This window comes from Leptopilina boulardi, unplaced genomic scaffold, assembly GCF_019393585.1.
Source record: "Leptopilina boulardi isolate dan_hultmark-lab unplaced genomic scaffold, ZJU_Lbou_2.1 LbouV2_121, whole genome shotgun sequence".
Classification (NCBI taxonomy): Eukaryota; Metazoa; Arthropoda; class Insecta; order Hymenoptera; family Figitidae; genus Leptopilina; species Leptopilina boulardi.
The window spans coordinates 2,031,914-2,052,910 of NW_026137665.1; the positions used below are offsets into that span (position 1 = coordinate 2,031,914).

At 24.3% G+C, this 20,997-nt stretch overlaps 1 protein-coding gene and 1 long non-coding RNA gene across 4 annotated transcripts; one reads left to right on the forward strand and one right to left on the reverse strand.

Annotated features, from left to right (window-relative positions):
• Positions 1 to 4,974: 4,974 nt before the first annotated feature.
• Positions 4,975 to 9,092, forward strand: LOC127286612 (uncharacterized). Its single transcript, XR_007843771.1, has 2 exons — positions 4,975 to 5,220; positions 8,776 to 9,092. It is a non-coding gene; the product is annotated as an uncharacterized LOC127286612 (long non-coding RNA).
• Positions 9,093 to 14,318: 5,226 nt separating this feature from the next.
• LOC127286273 (uncharacterized) lies at positions 14,319 to 20,979 on the reverse strand. Of its 3 annotated transcripts, none has more exons than XM_051312670.1 (3): positions 20,716 to 20,979; positions 17,616 to 18,314; positions 14,319 to 14,480 (listed from the first exon to the last, which is right to left on the reverse strand). In XM_051312670.1, exons 1-3 carry the CDS (start codon positions 20,864 to 20,866, stop codon positions 14,461 to 14,463), a joined length of 870 nt encoding a protein of 289 aa, XP_051168627.1. In that variant the 5' UTR covers positions 20,867 to 20,979; the 3' UTR covers positions 14,319 to 14,460. The 3 variants fall into 3 exon arrangements, with proteins under 3 accessions (XP_051168627.1, XP_051168619.1, XP_051168611.1); XM_051312662.1 differs by lacking the exon at positions 14,319 to 14,480 and adding an exon at positions 16,492 to 16,756; XM_051312654.1 differs by lacking the exon at positions 14,319 to 14,480 and having other exon boundaries at positions 16,492 to 18,314.
• Between the last annotated feature and the right edge of the window lie 18 nt (positions 20,980 to 20,997).

Sequence of the window (20,997 nt, forward strand, 5' to 3'; positions counted from 1 at the left end):
TGATCTTCCAAATAAAAAAAGAATTGACGATTTATCTTCATTTCTTCAAATGTTATTAATTATTTAAATAATTTTTATTATTAATTATTTATTTCACACACGTTTATTAGAAATAGTTCATATAGGGCTCGTTGGATGCGGATATTGATAAGAATTCTAATAGTGTTTTTAAAATTACTCTAATTTTATTTCTTCGTAAAATATTTCATTTTTTATTAACTTTTGTTAGTTAATTAATTAATATCTCGAAAACAAAAAATAATGCCATCTCAAAAATTTAACTATCGATTTATTATGACTTAAACAATATTCATGATTTTTTTCGCGCTTCTAAATGAGGGAGAATATGTTTAAAAGTTATAAACAAATTTTATTTTTCAAACAAATTGTTTAAAAATTAATATTTTTTAAAAAAAAAAATTTTTTTTCTAAAAGTTTAAGATCTTCCGCGTAAAAAACATTTACAACATTTTTCTCATATTTTTAATAGGAAAAAAGTTATAAGTAAAGCAAAAAAATATTGCTCAAATTTGTTATTGTAAATATCTCGAAAAATATAAAAAATTTCAAATTCAAAATTTGTACACTTATTTAGCACCACTATCACTACAATTTACCGAATTTTGAGAAAAATCCGAGACATGACCCCGTATTCTCATATGAAATGCCTCATGTATTGCTGATTAAAGTTTTAAAATCAGATTTTAAAAATTCAAAGCGTTGAATCTAATATAGAATTTTTTTTAATGAATTGTTTCTTTTTTAGGGCATTTAGATTTTCATTCAAAATTTGTTTTTGACGTTAATTTTCGAAATTAAAAAAAAAAAGAAATTACGTATTTTTTAATTTGATAAAAATTATGGAAGTTATGATTTTTTTAAATTTAACGTCATCAGAAGCAGAGTACTTTTGTCCTGCTGACAAATAAAAAAAAAAATTTCTTCATTATTTTAATTATTTAGAAAAAAATAATCTATCAAAAATGGAAGCATATTTAAAAATATGAAATTAAATCTAAAAAGTTACTTTTCTCAAAATCGAAGTGATCGAATTTTTGAAATTTTTTTTTTTTTAATTCAATCTCTAATAAGAAACTTTTTACTGTTTATGCGAAATAAATATAATTTGCCTTCAAAATACTATTTACAATTTTTTAGCACCACTCATAGATATTGATGCATTTATTTTATAAATATGACCCCTTCTCCTTACCATTAATTTGTTTTTTTTTATTATTTACAGAAATACATAATGTTAATCTTTGCATCTGGCTTAAAAATTGTAAATAGTATTTTAACGGCAAAAAACGCCACTTTCGCAAAAAATGAAAAAAATTTCCTTATTGATAAGAGACGGAAGTTTAAAAAAAAATCAAAAATCGATAACTTCAGTTTTGAGAAAAATTACTTTTTAGACTTAATTCTAATTTTTTTTTAAAGAAAAACGTATTTCAAAGGTATTTAATTCTACTTCCAACGACGTTAAAATTTAAAGAATCATAACTTTCTTAATTTTTATTAAATAAGGAATTAAAAAATATGTATTTTCTTATTTTTTATAAAGATTTCGAAAAAAAAATATCCCAGTTACAAACAAATTTGAATAAAAATCTGACATGGAATGTCTTTTTTATAAAGTATTCAAAATTATTAAAAACTTTTATTTATTTATTTAAAAAGAATAAACGAAGAAAAAATAAAGACCCGTGTGGAAAAAGCCACGATCTTGCCCTCAAGAGTTAGGGGCCCCCGGCGGGGGCCCATGAGGGCTGATCCATATGGCGAATCCATGAGGGGCACCGTAGGGGCCCCGCATGGATCGCCCTCATGATCGATTAGCAAAATTTTCTAAGTCCAAAAGTCAAATATTTTTTCATCAACAAAAAATGAATGTTTCCAATGATTCAAAACAACGAAAAACGCGTTTTTAATAAAAATATATTTACACTTTTTTGAAAATAACACTCACACTTATGGCAAAATAGATGAGGGCCACCGTAGGGGCCCGCATGGATCGCCCTCATGATCGATTAGCAAAATTTTCTAAGTCCAAAAGTCAAATATTTTTTCATCAACAAAAAATGAATGTTTCCAATGATTCAAAACAACGAAAAACGCGTTTTTAATAAAAATATATTTACACTTTTTTTGAAAATTCACCTGAGATGATTCATGATAATAATCATAAAGCATATAATTAATTATATTTTATAAATTGCATTTGATTGGAAAATATAATTTAATATCTTAACTTTAACTAAATAATGTTAAGCACTTTTCTTTGTTAGGTATTTTTGAATTTTAAATAGCATCAAGAAGTTAGCATTCGTTTTGAAGTAGCGTGCGTAGCGTAGTTGGTAAAGCGTTAGACTCATAGTCCGTAGGTCGTAGGTTCGATTCCCCCCATGCGTTAGATTTATTTATTTCTCAGGTTTGCGTTTAATCATTAATTCTATGTATGAATTAATTGAAAAATGAAAATATCCGTTAATAGTATGCATAAATTAAATATTTTTTAATTTTTTAATTAATTAATTTATTATTACTTTTAATTATATCCGACAGTTAATTAATTAGAACGTTAATTAATAAATTCAATTTGAGTAAGAATTTAATTTAAAATTGAATAATTATTAAATAAATATGTTATTTATTCATAACTTAAGCTTATTTATTATTAATTAACTTTTATTATTAATATTATTGATTAAAAAACATTATGGCAAACTTGAGGGCAAGATGAGGGCAAACGTGAGGGCCCATAAGGGCGCCCGTAGGGGCACCCTCATGGATCGCCCATGCGGGCGCCCTCATCGATGAGCATGTCGTTTCCATGAGGGCCCCCTATGGATCATCCATATGCGGCCCTCATGGCATGAGGGCGATCCATAAGGGCCCCCGCTGGGGGCCCACATCTCTTTTCCACACGGGGAAGATAAATTTTATTATATTTTAAGCCTTAGATTGTTAAGGAGGATGATGACCTGATAACATAACCACAAATTAAAAAATGATTTTTAACTATGTTTTTAACGTAAGCTTATTTATTTTAAAATATAAAAAAATTAAATTTCATTTTATTTTAAATTAAATTAAATTAAATTAAATTTTAATTTAATTAACTTTTATCCACTTTTATTTTATTTTTATAAATAGATTATTTTACTCTTTTAAATATTCTCCACAAACGTAATTTTTTCAATTTAAAAAATATTTCCTTAAAAAATTAAAAAATTGAAAAAATTACGATTATAAAGAATTATGTAAGTAAAATAAGTTATTATTTTAAGGGTATGCGCCGCCATCTTTGTTTTCATTTTCGTTTAACAATTCCACTTTTTAAACTTCATTTTTTAATAATTTAACGCAAAATTATGTATTTTTCGGAAAACAGTGAGATTCCTTGTACCCTAATCTATCATCCCTAAAAATTTGAGACCAAAATCTTTTCTCATTTTAGAGTGAAATGTATTGGCGATTCAAACAGCTACACTAGCGCCACAGTTGAACTAACTTAGGCGTGACTCGCTCTAAAGCAGTCTCTGTTGTGACAGTTTATTTCAAATTATTTAATTATTCTGATATTTTTATTGCGTTTGTAAAATAATTTTTAAGCGTTAAATAAAAAAAAATAATTTAAAACACATGGAGTGCTACAGAGCGAGTCACGCCTAAATTAGTTCAACTGTGGCGCTAGTGTAGCTGTTTGAATCGCCAATACTATCAAAACACTTTTTCCCATACTTGGTCACGTGGGAGGTTCCCACATACCCTTAATAAAAATTTGATGAAAATTGCAATTTTTGTCTCAGCTAAATGTGTATAATTAGATCGACAAAAATTGATTGAAATAAAATTTTCTCATATTTTTGTTTGCGTTAAAAACTATTTACCTTAAGGTCAACATCTTTTTTAAAATAGCTTTGTACCACGGAGTAAATACATATTTTTAAAAAATATTTTTAAACACCATTTTTTATATAAATGAAAAAAATAATGAATTAAAAAAACAAAACAATTTTTTGTTGGACATCCTTAAAAATTGTCGATTTCTTGTAATTCAATTTGCTTTGGTTAATTGTGATAACGCTATATACTTGTTTTTAACATGGCCTTAAATAAGAATCTGAAAAACAGTCAAAACAATTAAGGTCATGTGATTGTTGTGATTTCACGTATGTAAATATATATTCTCCGCAGGTTTTCTTGTAAAATACTTGATAGATTGAGCTAAAATTTTGTGAATAACTCAAAAATAATATAAAAAATCGCTGTTATGTACCAGAAAATATTAATATTAATATTTTTACAAAATAGTTTTGTATTTTTTTTTTTACTCTGGCACACAAAATTTCAGCTAAATCTATCGAGTATTTCTCGTTAAATCTTGGATTTGCTTTTGTTCCGATTATGTTTGTCCAATTCTTTGGGATGTGTAAAAGTTACAAAAAATAATTTTTGTATCCCTTTTTTTATTACAATTTTATTTTTTGACAGTAGTAAAGAAAATTTTGTTCTTTTTAAATCGACGCAAGAAATTTTGCAAATAACTGACTTATCGTTACTCAAGTTTTTGTAATTACTAAAAAGCAAGAAATGCATAATATTATAACTGCGATAATTTTCATTTTCATAACTCTCATGTCTAAAGTTAGAAAAATTTTATTACAATTTTTCATAAAATAATTTCTCCCATTTATTATTAAATAAACAAATAAAAATAATGTGAAATTTAAATTTCCGTTGGAATCCTGTTAAATCATATTTTTAAAAAAAAATACATATACAAAATGTAATAAAAAAAAAGAAAGTAAAATAAAATTCCTATGTTATATGCAACTTTCTTCTTTTCATTTATAAAAAAAAAATTAAATAATTAATTTTTTAAATATTTTTTGTAATTTTTGTTAATTTTTTAAGTTAATGAATTTTATATGACTGCAATATGTAATTATAAAGTTTAATTTTATTTCTCTAGAATATATAATTAAAATTAATATATATACTAATTTGTAGAATTTTTCAGATTCCAGATGTGAAGAGTACTGGTGTTCAAAGTGTAATGTTCAATATCCAGGGAAACGAAATTTAAAAGAACATTTGGCACTTTATTGCAATCGCCCTCCACGTTTTCAGTGTCCTTATTGTCCCGTTTGTATGAGACAAAGATCAAATGTTTACAAACATATTCGAAGTCAACATAAAGGAAATAGTATTTATGTAATTGATTTAAATATTAAAAATACATAATATTTTGTTTAGAAAAAAAAGAAACAAAAAATTGATAAATTATTGTATTATTATTATTATTATTATTATGCTTATTTAATTTTAAAATGTGAATTTCTTTTTGTATCTTGTATTTTAGTATTATTAGCTCTCAAACAAATTGGCTAAAATTAAAAAAAAAAATTATTTTTTCTAATATATACGCACCGAAAGTACACCATTTCTTACCTGTGTAGCGGGAGGGAAAGTTACTTTCCCTCCCGGTGACGTCATTAAGCGGGAGGGAAAGTCATTTTTCCTCCCGGTGTTGTTACTGGTAGATAGAAATGAAGAATATAATTTTGTTTTATAATATAAATTATTAATACTGACAGGTTATCGATTTACGAAAATTTATTTTGCAAACTTTCGACAAAATATTATTAAAGTTTCATTAAAAAAAATTAATAATTGTGTCCCGATCAAAAAAACCGATTATAATTTTCTGACGTTCGAATTAGTTGGCCCCTGAGTAGAAAAAATTCTTTTTTTCAATTTTAATTTTTTTGTGAGCACATTCCGATATTAGAGAATTTTATTGCTCATTTATTTTCTCTTTGACAAAAAACTCCCATATATTATAGTTTTTGAAATATTGATAGTGTAAATAAAAATTAATTTTAATAATAAACAAAAAAGTTAACAATTTTTTTTTTGAACCAATGCAAAATTATAGTGCGTTTCAATCTTCCGCAGCGCTTCGTTTATTTGAAAAATTTTCACCAACAGTAAACTTCTAGTGAGAAAATTGTTCATTAGGGCATAAAAAAGTTTTCTAAAAATTATTAATACATCACAATAATTATTATTCAAGATATATTAATTATTTTAAATCGCTAGCCGCTAGCGGAAGACCGTTTCGCGCGCGTGACGTATGAGTGAGGTTAAGTCAATCGTAACTAGTTTTATTGACTTTACAATAATAACAATAAATAATTTTTTTTCTTAATTACTTTTTTTCTTAAAACACTTATTTTACATTAAAATTGTTTCAAATACACTAAAAACGACGATTTATTTTGTCAAATTCACTGCGAATTATTTTGTTTTTATACAAATCTCAAACTCACACACAGTAAAGACGGTAAAAACCAAAGCAAAGAGGCGCACCATTCATAACAAAAGCAAATGTATGCAAGTATTTTGAACAAAAATCAATATAGCTACAAATAATTGATTTTGAAGTATAATTTGATTTTGTTTTAAAATTATATGCTTAAAAATAAAATTATTCTTGTACTAAAAAATTGAAGTTTTATTGAACGATTGACTTAACCTCACTCTTTACGTTACGCGCGCAAAATGATCGTCCGCTAGTGACTTAAAATAATTAATATATCTTGAATAATAATTATTGTGATGTATTCATACTTTTCAGAAAATTTTTTTATGTCCTAATATACATTTTTCTCACTGGAAGTTTATACTGTTGGTGAAAATTTTTCAAATAAACGAAGCGCTGAAAGATTGAAACGTACTAATTTTGCATTGATTCTGAAAAAAATTGTTAACTTTTTTGTTTATTATTAAAATTAATTTTTGTTTACACTATCAATGGAACAATAAAATAAGTCGTTTTTTCATTTTTATTTGATTAAAAAATATCAAAAATTGTCTTATTTATCGAGAGTTGAAGTCAAAAAAATTATTAAATTTTTAGTTTTCAAAAAAACAGTTTTTTAAGAATATTTCAAAAACTATAATATATATGGGAATTTTTGTCAAAGAGACAATAAATGAGCAATAAAATTCTCTAACGGAATATGCTTACAAAAAATTAAAATTGAAAAAAAGAATTTTTTCTACTCAGGGGCCAACTAATTTGAGCGTCAGAAAATTATAACCCGTTCTGTAAGACCAGGTCCAAGTGAGGCAGCGCCATCTACATTGATACTAAAATTTTGGAAAATTTTCAACAGCCTTTTCTTGAAAACAAGATGGTAAAATGCTTTTTCCTTTATGGATAATTGATTATTGGCAAGATATATACCAGCTAAAACTTTTTTTGATTTAAAATAATAAAAAAAATTTCATGTCGATAAATTAAATATGAGCACTTTTTTCACAAAAACTGTAACAGTACTTTCTCAGAAATTACAATCAAAAATGCAATTTCCATTTGGAAAATTAATAAACGCTAATAAATACACCACCTAAGATTTACCAATCACGAAAATAACAAAAAAAAAATTTTATTAAATATTTAACATATTGATACTGCTTTACTGATTGTGACAGCCCTTTGGTAGATTATGTATTTCAGGTGGTTAGCAACAGCGCCAATCTCCTCCTTTCGGCAAAACCGCGAAACGTCTGGTGACATATATAACCTGCTAAACGGCAGTCATAATGAGTAAAATATTTTATGTTAAAAAACTTTTTTTTTTGTTATTTTCGTGATTTGTAAATCTTAGGTCGTGTATTTATTAGCGTTTATTAATTTTCCAAATGGAAATTGCATTTTTGATTGTAATTTCTGAGAAATTACTGTTACAGTTTTTGTGAAAAAAGTGCTCATATTTAATTTATTGACATGAAATTTTTTTTATTATTTTAACTCAAAAAAAGTTTTAGCTGGTGTATATCTTGCCAATAATCAATTATCCATAAAGGAAAAAGCATTTTACCTTCTTGTTTTCAAGAAAAGGCTGTTGAAAATTTTCCAAAATTTTAGTTTCAATGTAGATGGCGCTGCCTCACTTGGACCTGACCTTAATTGGGACTTTCAATTTTGAGAACTATTCTAAAATATAGTCAAAAATTAATATTTTCTTTTTTTTGACAAACTTGGATGTTTTTAGAAACCAAATGAAGCAAGAATTTATTTTAGAAAATTTTTTAAAATTTATATAAAGAGTGAAAAAAATAATTTTTGGTTAAAAAAAATAATTTTTTTTAATATTTTAGAGGTGATTCGTTTGAGAGATTTTGACTCACACGTATTATTGTTATTATTATGCATGCATATTATCACTTTATTTATTTAAGTGTACGCTATTAGAACGTGTGTATTAATTAAGCTTTTTTTTCCGATTACGTATAAATTAAATTATTTTATAATTATGTATATTGTATATAGCACATAACCTATAATATAGTGCCCTTTAAATGCGGCCTCTGGCTATAGCAGGCTATGGGCTTTATATTATTGACAAATAAAAAAAAATAATAATTTTTATTTGTTCTTATTATTAAATAACGATTTTATCCCTTTTGGTAGATGTATTAGATAATAAAATTATAATTATTCAATCCTCCAATTTAGGTTAAATCGCAAGTTTAAATAAAAACTTTTTTTTCACTTTTTATAACTCAATATAAATTTCAGAGAAGATTGATTATATTATATTATCCGTTATTATTATTATTATTATTATTATTATTATTATTTATAAAAGACGATAATTTAGTATTTTTACTTATAAATTATATTTTAATTATTATACAATTATTAAATAAATCAAACAAAATTGCCTAACTAAAGAAAATATAAATTTTATATTTCAGATTATTTCATCACAAGAAGCAATCGTCAAAAAAAATACGTTTGCGCTGAATGCAACAAGGCTTATGTGAACGATAGGGATTTACGAAGACATCAAAAATATGTTTGTGGTGGGAAATTACCACAATTTCAATGTCCATTTTGTCCACAAAAAGCAATTTTTAGATGGTTACTTTCTGTTCACGTAAGAACTGTACATCCAGAAAATGTTGTTAATTTAGAACAATAATTTTTAAAAAATAATTTATTTATTACATTCTGTGTGTGTGTGTGTGCGAGCTAAATGTAAAATTTCAATAAATTACAATTTTTAATATAATCTTGTATTTGAAAATATTGTATCCTTTGTATATTTTTTTTATATAAAAAAGTTTACAGAAAAATTTAATTTGCGTAGACGCATTTTTTTGTGATTTTACATATAAAATAATTGTGTTATTGTATACATATTTATTTGCATTATAATATTCAATAATAATAATAATTAACTTTTTTAGATTACAAGTTTTTTATTAAAACCAAAAAAAAAAAAACACTTTATGGAATAATTTTTTTCTATTATTAAAAAATTGTTACTTTTTTGTTTTAGAATGGACAAGTTCACATCAGAGAAACGAATTGCTGATGTCAAAGAAACAAATAATTACTTCTATAAAACGTGATCGTCAATTTTTTTATACTTGCAATCAATGTAAAAAAAGTTATCAACATCAACGTACACTTTCTCGACATTTAAAACATGAATGTGGAAAAACTGCTCGATTTCGATGTCCATATTGCGCACACTGTACAAAGCAAAGGGGAAATTTATATCAACATATTCGTTCAAGTCATGCTGGACAAAATATTTATTGTATTGATGCATTTTCTGGTTCTTAGACAATAATAACAATAATAATAATAATAAAAAATTATTATTATTTTAACCTTTAAACTGCTAGGTGCTAAAATATTACGCTTAGTGCGCTTTTCTCGGTTTTTGCAGGTTATGTTGACTGACAGAACTAGTTACATATACAAACATTTGCTGCCTACAACCTACAACAAATTGTCACCTACCTAACAGTTTTTCATAAAATATGAAACTACTCAAAAGTTGAAGCTAATTTCTATTGTACTTTAAAAAAAACAATAAACGAAAAATAACGGTCTCAGAGATCGCTATAGTAGTTTAAAGGTTAACAATACCGGAATTTGCAATTAAAACCAGACGAGTTCATGTTTACATAAAATGACCAAGCAGCACACGTAATATTACTCTAATATCTAATATCATAGTAATATTATAATATGAAAGATTTGTAATATTATATGTAATATATTGAGAGACATTTTCCTTCCTCGTTTCCTTCTCTAACTCATTCTTCCGGTTGCGTTTACGATTACGATTCCGGTTACAGCGGTTCCACATGGGAGCAAAATAGCCGCGACGAGACGACTGCCTTACCCCCACTGCGCCATCTAACTAATGCTTTCCCCTTCTGACGTCACGGAGGGGAAAGCATTAGTTAGATGGCGCAGTGGGGGTAAGGCAGTCGTCTCGTCGCGGCGATTTTGCTCCCATGTGGAACCGCTGTTACGTTTCTATTCTCGGTCTCTGAAATTCTTTGGCATTTAATAATTGCCCTTTAAAAACGGCGAACGGTCTCTGAAATTCTTTGGCATTTAATAATCGTCCTTTAAAAACGGCACTGAACGTGAAAATGATAAATATTGATTTTAAAATACTTTTTTCTCAAAACGCGGACACTTTTTTCAAAATCGGAAAAAATACCAAGGATCCTTATCTTATAAATTTCTTAAATCCGAAAGATTATGCAAATCTATACAAAAACGCGATTGTAAAATGAAAAGTACGAAAGTAATATATGACAGCTGCGACATTGTGCTCCCTGCATGCTTCTGACACCTAACGGCTGCAGGAAGTAATAAAATATAAAATTATATTACTTTCGTACTTTTCATTTTATAATCGCTTTTTTGCATAGATTTGCACAATCTTTCGAATTTAAGAAATTTATAAGATAAGGATCCTTGGTATTTTTTCCGATTTTGAAAAAAGTATTTTAAAATCAATGTTTATCATTTTCACGTTCAGTGCCATTTTTAAAGGGCGATTATTAAATGCCAAAGAATTTCAGAGACCGTTCGACACTCTTAACCTACAAACCAATCTCATTTTTTTTATATTTATTTTATAAGCATAAAAAATTTACACCATTAACGTAATAAATATAATAACAACGTTGTTTACAATTGTATTATTTTTTTTGAATATTTTTTACTAAATATAAAAAACTGTAAACAATACGTAAACAGTTTTACATCTTAAAAATAATATAAATTTATATATCAACAAGTTAGGTTTCCACTTGGAAAGATTCCCCGGAAAGTGCCCCCTGGAGGTTCTATCAGAATTCCGCCGGAACTTGCAACGTAATTCCGTCGGAATTCCATCGGAGTTCCAAAGAATTTCCAATGGGATTCTCTAAAAAATTTTGAAAAAAATTAATCGGAATCCCATTGGAAATTCTTTGGAACTCCGATGGAATTCCGACGGAATTACGTTGGAAGTTCCGGCGGAATTCTGATAGAACCTCCAGGGGGCATTTTCCGGGGAATCTTTCCAAGTGGGTTGGTTCGTTGGACAACATTTCCGACTCGTGTTCGAGTGGTTTGAAGTTCGATTCCCACTGGCGAGATTTTTTTCTGAAAATTAAAGGGTTTATTCTCAGTATTACATTGTAATATTATGCCAATATTGAATAGTAATATTACCGTGTAATATTACATGCAATATTACCTTCAAGCGGACATTTTTAATATTACTGTAATGTTATATACCATAATATTACTAATCTTTCATGTACAATATGCTATCTTTGGCATGTTTTCATAAAATGATGAACAATTTTTATAACTTTAATTATATATAGATTTATTACTTTGTCATATATTATATAAATATACTCTTTGTTGTATTAATTTATTATAAATGTAAATAAATATTTTTCTAATTAAAAATTGAATATTCTTCAAGAAAAAAAATGAAAGCAGTGGCGTAGGAACTGGTGGGTAAAGGGGGGGGCAGTTGCTACCCCAGTTTTTAAGGAGAGTGGCGGGTCAACATAACCTCAAAAACCTGTCAAAATTAAAAAATTGTTTTTAACGCAAACAAAAATATAATAAATATTAATTTCAAACAATTTTAGAAGATCAAAATTTACTCCTTTCGAAAAAAATTATTTTTTTCCAAAATATTTTGTCAATAATTATTTTTTTAACATTTAGTTTTATTTTATTTTAAATCAGACAAAAAGTGCAATTTTTAACCAATTTTTATAAACAAAAGCTCATTTTATTAAGTGAAACATTCTCTACAATTGTTACCTTTTTTATATTGTAATAAGTATGTTCTTAAAAAGTTATTTAATAAATAAAATTTTAATTGTTTATAACTTTTTAAGAACATACTTATTATAATATAAAAAAGGTAACAGTTGTAGAGAATGTTTCACTGAGTAAAATGAGCTTTTGTTTATAAAAATTGGTTAAAAATTGCAATTTTTGTTAAATATTTAAAAGAAAAAAAAACTAAATGTTAAAAAAATAATTATTGACAAAATATTTTGGAAAAAAAATAATTTTTTTCGAAAGGAGTAAATTTAGATCTTCTAAAATTGTTTGAAATTAATACATTTATTATATTTTTGTTTGCGTTAAAAAGAATTTTTTAGTTTTTACAGGTTTTTGAGGTTATGTTGACCCGCCACCCTCCTTAAGGCCAGGTCCAAGTCGTGTCAGCTGTTCCATTATTGAAACTTCAAAGGAACAGCTGACTCGACTTGGACCTGGTCTTAAGAAAATACGAACGAATTGTATATAAATAATATAGTTTTGCCCCCCCCCCTAGAAAAAAATCTATTCCTACGCTTCTGAACAAAAGATACAAATAATATGTTACACATTTGAGTTTATATTATTTTATTTTATTATACCTCTATGCCATATTTGGAAAAAAAATGTTATGTTTTTAATTTCAAAGAATAATATAAAAGCTTATGTTCAATTTATAATTCTTTAATTTATGTTTAAAATAAATATTTTTTTATTATACTGGTTCAAAATAAAATTCAGAAGAATATTCTATGTCAATTTTTATATTATACCTATACACGCGACTTATATTGACATGTTATAAATAATTTTATTTTAAATACTGCTTCATTAAATTATTATTATTATCAGCATTTTTTTTTAAATCCCCACCATTTTCTAATTGCAATTTTTGTAATAAAAAAAATAATTATTTCAGATTGGAGACAAAGTTACAACTACCATCAACAGAAAATGTATTCATGTCCTCGATGTGGAAGAAGTTATAAAATAAAACAATCATTACGCAGACATTTAAAAGTTGAATGTGGTCGTGAACCATCACAAAAATGTCCCTTCTGTCCTCATTATTCAAAATATAAAGCAAGCATTTTGAAACATGTTAAATTAATTCATCCTGATATGCCTTCAATTAAATAAATATTCATCTCTATTTATATTTGAAAATATTCCCAGCTGTGTATTATAAAATTATAATTATATTTGTCTTGAAAAAAAAATGTAAATAAAAACATGTTTTCTAAATAGTCGATTAATTTTACTCCTTGTTAAAAATTATTAAATTTTAAGAATCAAAAATCTACGATTGTAATAAATTTTAATTTTTTTGCTTCTTTTTCAAGTTGCATCTCTTATATATTATATACACAAATTATATATTTCACATTTATATTTTATTAAAATTTATTAATTATGTGATATAAAGGAAAAAAAAAAATTAAAAAAAAAAAATATCTTATGTTTCTAGGATACAAACCGAGAAGATCTCGTGGTCTGGGTCGACATTTTTGTGAAAATTGTGGTAGACGTTATTATGATGCCAAAAATTTGAGACGACATTTATCGCATGAATGCGGTAAAAAGCCATATCTCCAGTGCATTTATTGTCCATATAAATCGACATATAAATTTTATTTAGATAAACATATTGAAAAACATCGATCTGGAATATCTCTTGGCTATGGAAATAATTAAATTTTTTTTTTTTCATTGAAAACGTTTTTATAAATAAATATAATATATGTTATTACAATATACTTTTTTTATATATATCTAAATTTGATGTTTTACCTGTTTTAAAAAAAAAATTGTTTAATACGACAAAAAAAAAATGTATTTGATAAAATATGTACTAATTTATAGGTTATATAAGAAAAGGAAAAAATAAATCCATATTTCTTATTTTTCATTATCCTTTATTTAATAAAAATTTTATTATAAATATTTATATGAAAATTTTCCTTTTGATAATTATTCTACACGTGTTTAAACTAAAATTTATTTTTTGCCACTTTTTCTTATTTTTATTTAATAAATACTTATTTTTTACTTACAGAAAATAATCTCCATGTACAAATGGCGAAAATAAATCGATCAAGAAATACAAAGGATAAAGAAATAATAACTGAGGGGAAATTTAGCTGTGCTGCCTGTGGTAGAACGTATATTTTAGCAAATAGTTTAGTTAAACATATTCGTTATGAATGTGGTGGAAAAAAGAAATATGCTTGTAATTTTTGCAATACTGCCTTTACACAAAATGGAAGTTTACGTCGTCATTTGCAAAATAATCATAATATATTTGTAGAGCCTAGAAAAAAATTTATATTAAACGTTAATAGAGATTAAAAGAAAAAAAGAAATAAACAAAAAATTAATTTAAAATAAAAAAGACGTTTAATTATTGATCAACGATTAAAAATGAAAAATTATTTTTCTATGCGGAAAATAAAATTTTTTGCCTAAAAATTTTTCTCTTCCATTATTGACGATCAAAAAAAAAAAAAAAATTACAAAAATTTTTTTAAGCAAAAAATTATATAGAAAAATATTTTTTCTTCGTCGATGAAAGAAAAAAGGCACATAAATATAATTTTAATTATTTTTCAGGGTTTCTACACAAATATTTTCTTATTACAAAGTTTCAGGAATTTTTCATCAATATGCGGGAACGTTCACAAAATGATGTCACACACTTTTTTCAAACTTTTTTCATTTTTCACCATTTCCCCCACTAATTTTGTTTAATCTTTAATCATTTTAATATTTTTATTTTTCTTATTGACATTTCTTTTAAATTATTACACTATTATCACGATTTTTTTTTAATAATTCTATAGTCTTTTAAATTTTTTCGCAAACTGATGGAGCTTGACATCATTTTTATGAACTTCCCAATTTCAAAATTCTAAGAATTTCTCAAAAATCGACAAATAATGTAAAATAACAAAATTTAGTTTAATTTAAATTTAAATTTTCATCTTGAAAATGTATTTTTTCATTTTGATTTATAAATATAATATTCGATATAAAAAATTTTTCTTTCTTTTCTTTTAAGAAATTAAATTTTCATCAATTAAAAGTGCTACTAAATTCGGTGAAATTAAAATTATGTCCAAAGAAAAATTTGGTTAAATAAAATTTCCATCAATTAAAAATGTATCCAAAGTAAATTCGATTAAATACGCAAATTTCGACAATATTGAAAATTCTTATAAATTAAACATTTTTTTTTCAAAAGCAAATTCATTGAGATAAAAATTTGATCTCTTGAAAATTCGGCAAAATGCAAATTTAGTTAAATAATTAAATTACGTCAAATAACAATTTGGTTAAATGTAAATTTCCACTATTAAATTCGGCAAAATGCAAATTTGGTTAAATAATTAAATTACGTCAAATAACAATTTGGTTAAATGTAAATTCTACTATTAAATACAAATTTTCATCAATATATTGAAAATATTATATTAAAATTTGGTAAAATTAGAATATTAAATTAATATTCTCTCGAAAATAAATTCGGTGAAATGAAAATTCTGTTAAATTAAAAATTTATTAAATGTAAATTTTTGGGAACTAAAAATGCTATTAAATTAAAATTTGATAAAATTAAAATATTAAATTAAAATTCTATACAAAATAAATTCGGCGAAATGACAATTTTGTTAAATGAAAATTTTGTCAAAAGCAAATTAACTAAAAATTTGATCTCTTGAAAATTTTGCCGCATAATTTGATTAAATAATTATTACGTCAAATAAAAATTTGGTTAAATGAAAAAATTCCATTAAATGCAAATTTAGCAAAATTTCCAACGAAAAATTTCATGATTCCATGAAAATTCCAAAATAGAAACCCTGTTTTTCATCATTAAGAAAACTGAAACCTATTTAAATGTAATAAATTTTAATTTCTAAAAATATTACTACTATATTAATAATTAATAAAAATAATTATAAAAAATGAGAGAAATATTTGTATACCATTGTCTTAAAATTTTATTAAATATTTATATATATTCTGAAAGTTATTTAATTAATAAAATCCATTAATATTAGTGTAAATATGTTTTACTTTAACCCTTTCTTACGATTTTTTTTTCAATTAAAAAAATAATAATTTTCTTATGCATGTTAAATTATTTGAAAAAGTATAAATTAACATTTTATTTTTGAAAATATATTTATAAATTACAAAAAGGCTCTAAAAAAAGAAGCTTAAAAAAAAATAATAATAATATCTAATTTCACTATTTTGTTACTAATATTAAATATTTTTTTCAGATTCAACCTCTTACTTAACATCGTCTCAACAACAACAACAACAACAACAACACAAATCACTATATTCAAATCACATGAACGAAGAAGGTGTTCATTTAAATTGTCCACGATGTGGCAGAGCATACAAATTTAAGCACAGTTTATTAACTCATTTAAATAATGTTTGTGGTGGTCAGAGAAAATTTAATTGCGATATTTGTCACAGAGCCTTCACACAAAATGTTAGTCTTCGACGACATTTAATGAGAAATCATAATATTTATCGACCACCTGGATTGCGTGGGAGAAAAACCAAATTCTCCTGAAAATTATGAGAAAAAAGAAACAAAAGAAATTACAAACAATATTTTCTTATATTGTATTAGAGATTAATCTTAGAATAATTCTTTTTTTTTTTTACATTATCCAAGGAACAAATGCAAATTTCGAAGTAAATATTTATTTTGGTAATTTTTATAATAAATTTTTTGAATAAATGTATTGAAAAAATATTTATTTTGTATCCATAATTTTTTTGCTTTTTTTGTTCTTTTTTTTTTTATAATTGAAAAAATAGTTTTACATAATTTGCATTTTAATGCATATCTTTAGTTATTAAGAAAGTCAGTGTATCAAAAAAAAAAAAAAAAAAAAGTAAAATGTAATTAAGAAAATCAATTTTTATGTATTAAAACTAGTGTTTTTAATAAGTTGACAGAAATGGCAGTTCTTTTTTCAGTCAACTTTTTTTTTTTCTTGATTTTCTTTCCCCTTTTTTTTTATACATATGTACATACAAAACAAATACACTTTTTTTTTTTAGTGTTAAGTAAAAATAAAACAGAACAAAAAACGAATCTTATATAATATATAAAGAAAAATAGATTTATGTAATAAATTTTTTTTTTAAAACTATTTCTACATCTTAATTTTTATCAGTCAAACTTCCGATTTCATTGATTGTTTATCAATTTTCTCAACTTTGCAAATTGATTCTTTTTTTAATGGATTCATAACGTAATCAATATCATTTTTTTCATCGTCCTGACTACCGAACCAATGATATGGACTTGGAAAATATCTATAAGGTCGATCATTATTTCTTTTAAATACATAGGGTTTTAATTTTTCAATTTTTCCCGTTCTCTCTGCCTCTTTTATTTTACCACTGAGATTCTTACCAAATAAAAATTCATCAGGTTTCGTTGAGACTAAAATTTTTTGTATTGGCTTTGGCTTCCATGAAATAATATTCGATCTTCTTTTATCAGTATCGAGATGAAATGAACTTGTTAATATTTTCGCTGCATCATTTAAGCCATTTAATACTTTTAATTTATCCATTTCAACATCGGACAATAGAGATGTCATAACAGAACCCAATGCTGTTAATGCTGAACCAACTAATTCTTGTGACGAGCGAATAAATTCATCTTTTTCAATTGGTCTCTTGTGTAGTGTCTCAAGTATTTCGGGATTTATTTGCGGTGTTGATAAAAATTTTGGCGGTGGATATTTTTTTTGTAACTCCTCACGATCCTTGAATGGAATTCCAGCTCTTGTCCAAACAGTCCATGTTTCTCTTATATCGGGATGTAGAGAACATGATTGTACGGGAATGCCATTTTCTTTTATTGTTCCTTCTTTTAGAAAAACAACATCCTCATCGTCTGGTGGTTTTGGTGAATTTTCTCCATTTTCCCAAATTTTTGCAAGTTCATCATCTGAAAGATCAATTTCTTCAATGGGTTCAATTTCAGGTGGAATTTCTTCAATAATACTATCTTGGTGATAATTATCTTCATCTTCGTTGTTATTATAATTTTCGCTTTCGTCATCAAATTCCTGTTCTAAATCATTGTCCACAAATGAAATAATATCTGTAAGAAATTAATTAGAATTAAAATTATTTTATTTTATATTTGAAAATATAAAAAAATTCGCCGTGTCTATTTGGCCAATTATTATAATTTTATACTAATTTTTTACTAGACATGAACTTTATCTGAGAAATTTTTGCTCAAAATTTTATTTTGAAATCCGTTTCAAATAATATAAAAAAAAATTATTAAATATGTTTAATAAATTTAAAAAGTGAATTATTTAAACGAAAAAGTATCTAAAGTTTCAACTATCATTAAATCTACATGTTAAGAAAAAGTTCAGTAAATTTTGAAAAAAAAAATTCAAGGCCTTTTCAAAATTTACAAAATTAGGAATAATTTTTTTTTCAAGATTTACCTTTAGTAACTCAGAATATTTTTAAATCAAAATTTTTTTTATATCAAAAAATTATGATTTTTTTTTTTAATAGGTGTACAATCCAATAATTTATTTCGAAAATTGAATTACTTTTGAAATTTTTAATTTAAAATCATTTAAAAACTAATGTCAAAATTTTCAACTGCAAATATTTTAAAATTGAATTATTTATATTAAATCCAAATAATTATATTATTTATAAACGATTTTAACTAAAATTCTTTGTAAATTTTTTAATTTTTCAAAACTTTTTATAAATTTTTGTTGGTTGATAATTTACTGATTTTAACAATTTATATATTAGAAATACTGTTTTTTAAAGATTAATTTTAATTCCAATTTCTTTTTTTTAATTGTATCATACATTTTTTTAAATTCTCTAACTGATATTAAAAACTAATTAAATCTTTTCGAAATATCAAATCATTTTTAAAAGTATAAATTAAATTTTATTTTAGAAATTTGTATAAATTTTTTCATGGATTCAAAAAATGAAATTTTCAAGTGATAATCATCCGAAAGTTTATTAATGTAAAAAAATTAATTGCTACTCTTCTAAAATTTAATAATTTAAAAAAATTGTAATTAAAATTAAGCATCAATTTATTTATTTTTAATATTGTTTAATGTTAAATTAATTAATTAATTAAATTAAATTAACAAATAATTGACAAAAATAAATATAAATTAAATTAAAAAATACGAAGCTGAAGTACGCAACGTTTATGATGAACAATTTTTAAAGAAATAATTTTTTAAAATGAAAAATTCTATAATTTTTTGCATTAAAAATATTTTTTTTGTAGTTTTTATTAATCAACAAATTATAACAAAATATTTTTTAGGCAAAAAATTATAGAATTTTTCATTTTTAAAAATTATTTCTTTAAAAATCGTTTATCATAAACGTTGCGTACTTCAGCTTCGTTTAAAAAATAACAAATTACAAAATAACAAATTTGACAAAAATGCGAAAAAACAAAAATTAAAAATAAATTAAAAATAACAAAATTTGAAAAAAATAGGAAAAATTAAATAAAAATGAAAAAAATGAAACACACAATATAAAAAAAATTAAATAAACTAAAATAAAAATACCACAAAATAAAGATTGAACATAAAAATTCAATAACAATTTTTATATCCTGACGATTGTGAGAAGAATTTATTGAATTTTTATGTTAATAATTTTTTAGTAATTTTGTATTTTTATTTTTGTTCATTTAGGTATTTATTTTTTTTGTATATTCTGTGCTTTAATTTTGTCACTTTTATTTAATTTTTTCTTTTTGCGTATTTTTAAAATTATTTTATGTTAACTTTTGTCAATTATTTGAAAATTTTTGTTATCTTTCGTCTATTTATTATTTTAATTTTTTTTTTAAATATTTGTTTAGATTGACTTAAAGAAATAGTAAACAAATTCTTCGTTCATTTGATCGTTCAAAACTTGCAGAAAATACGAAGAAAATGTTGACAAGAAAATATTTAAAAACTAGATTTTTTAAAAAATATAATCTCAACATTTTATCAATTTCTAAAAGTCGAAAAGTTAGTTAGCATTCTTTTTCTTCCAAAATAATTATTAAAAAAAGTCAAATAAATTAAAAACAAAAAAAATATTTACATAGTTTTATTTAACAACAAATAATAATTTTTATTATTTTATATAATTACGTAAATTTCTCTTCATTTGCCAAATAATTAAACCACCTCTTCCTGTCAATTAATTAACCAAATAGACATAGCGCAAAAAAAAAAAAAAATTTGTAGAAAAAAAGCTGTAAATTCTTATATCCTTTGTTTAGTTTCAATTCTCCAAGGAAACAATGAAATTTCCTTCAAGAGAATTATTTTTAATCTTATGTATTTTGAAAAAAATAATCATCATTTATTATATTCTAACTAACAATCACATAAATAAAACTATTATTTAAAAATTACAATTTTTATCATTTAATTTACTATGTAAACAAACGAATTATCTAATAAGAAATATTTTTTTTTTTTTTTTACAACCTGAAGCAGCATTTACAGATCCTGTAGACTCAATGTTAGAATCCGTCTCCCATAACTGCAACAATTTTTCTTCAACATATTGAAATTTTTTTAATAATCTCTCCTCGGGAATTTCATTATTCCGTTTTCTTTTAAAATTTTGATTATCCATTTTTTTGTTTGCAACACAATTGCGTAGAAAAACAAACTTTATGCGTCCGTCAAAAATTCTACATAACAAATTTCTAACAATTACACATGCAATCTAACCTAACCCCAACTAAACCTGACTCCATCTTTGAA

Excerpts from the sequence above, each read along its gene's own strand:
- LOC127286273 (XM_051312654.1), bottom strand. The coding sequence starts at position 20,866 with ATGGATAATCAAAATTTTAAAAGAAAACGGAATAATGAAATTCCCGAG. Across the intron at positions 18,315-20,715 it reads ATCTGTAAATGCTGCTTCAG|ATATTATTTCATTTGTGGAC; the intron begins GTTGTAAAAAAA and ends AATTTCTTACAG.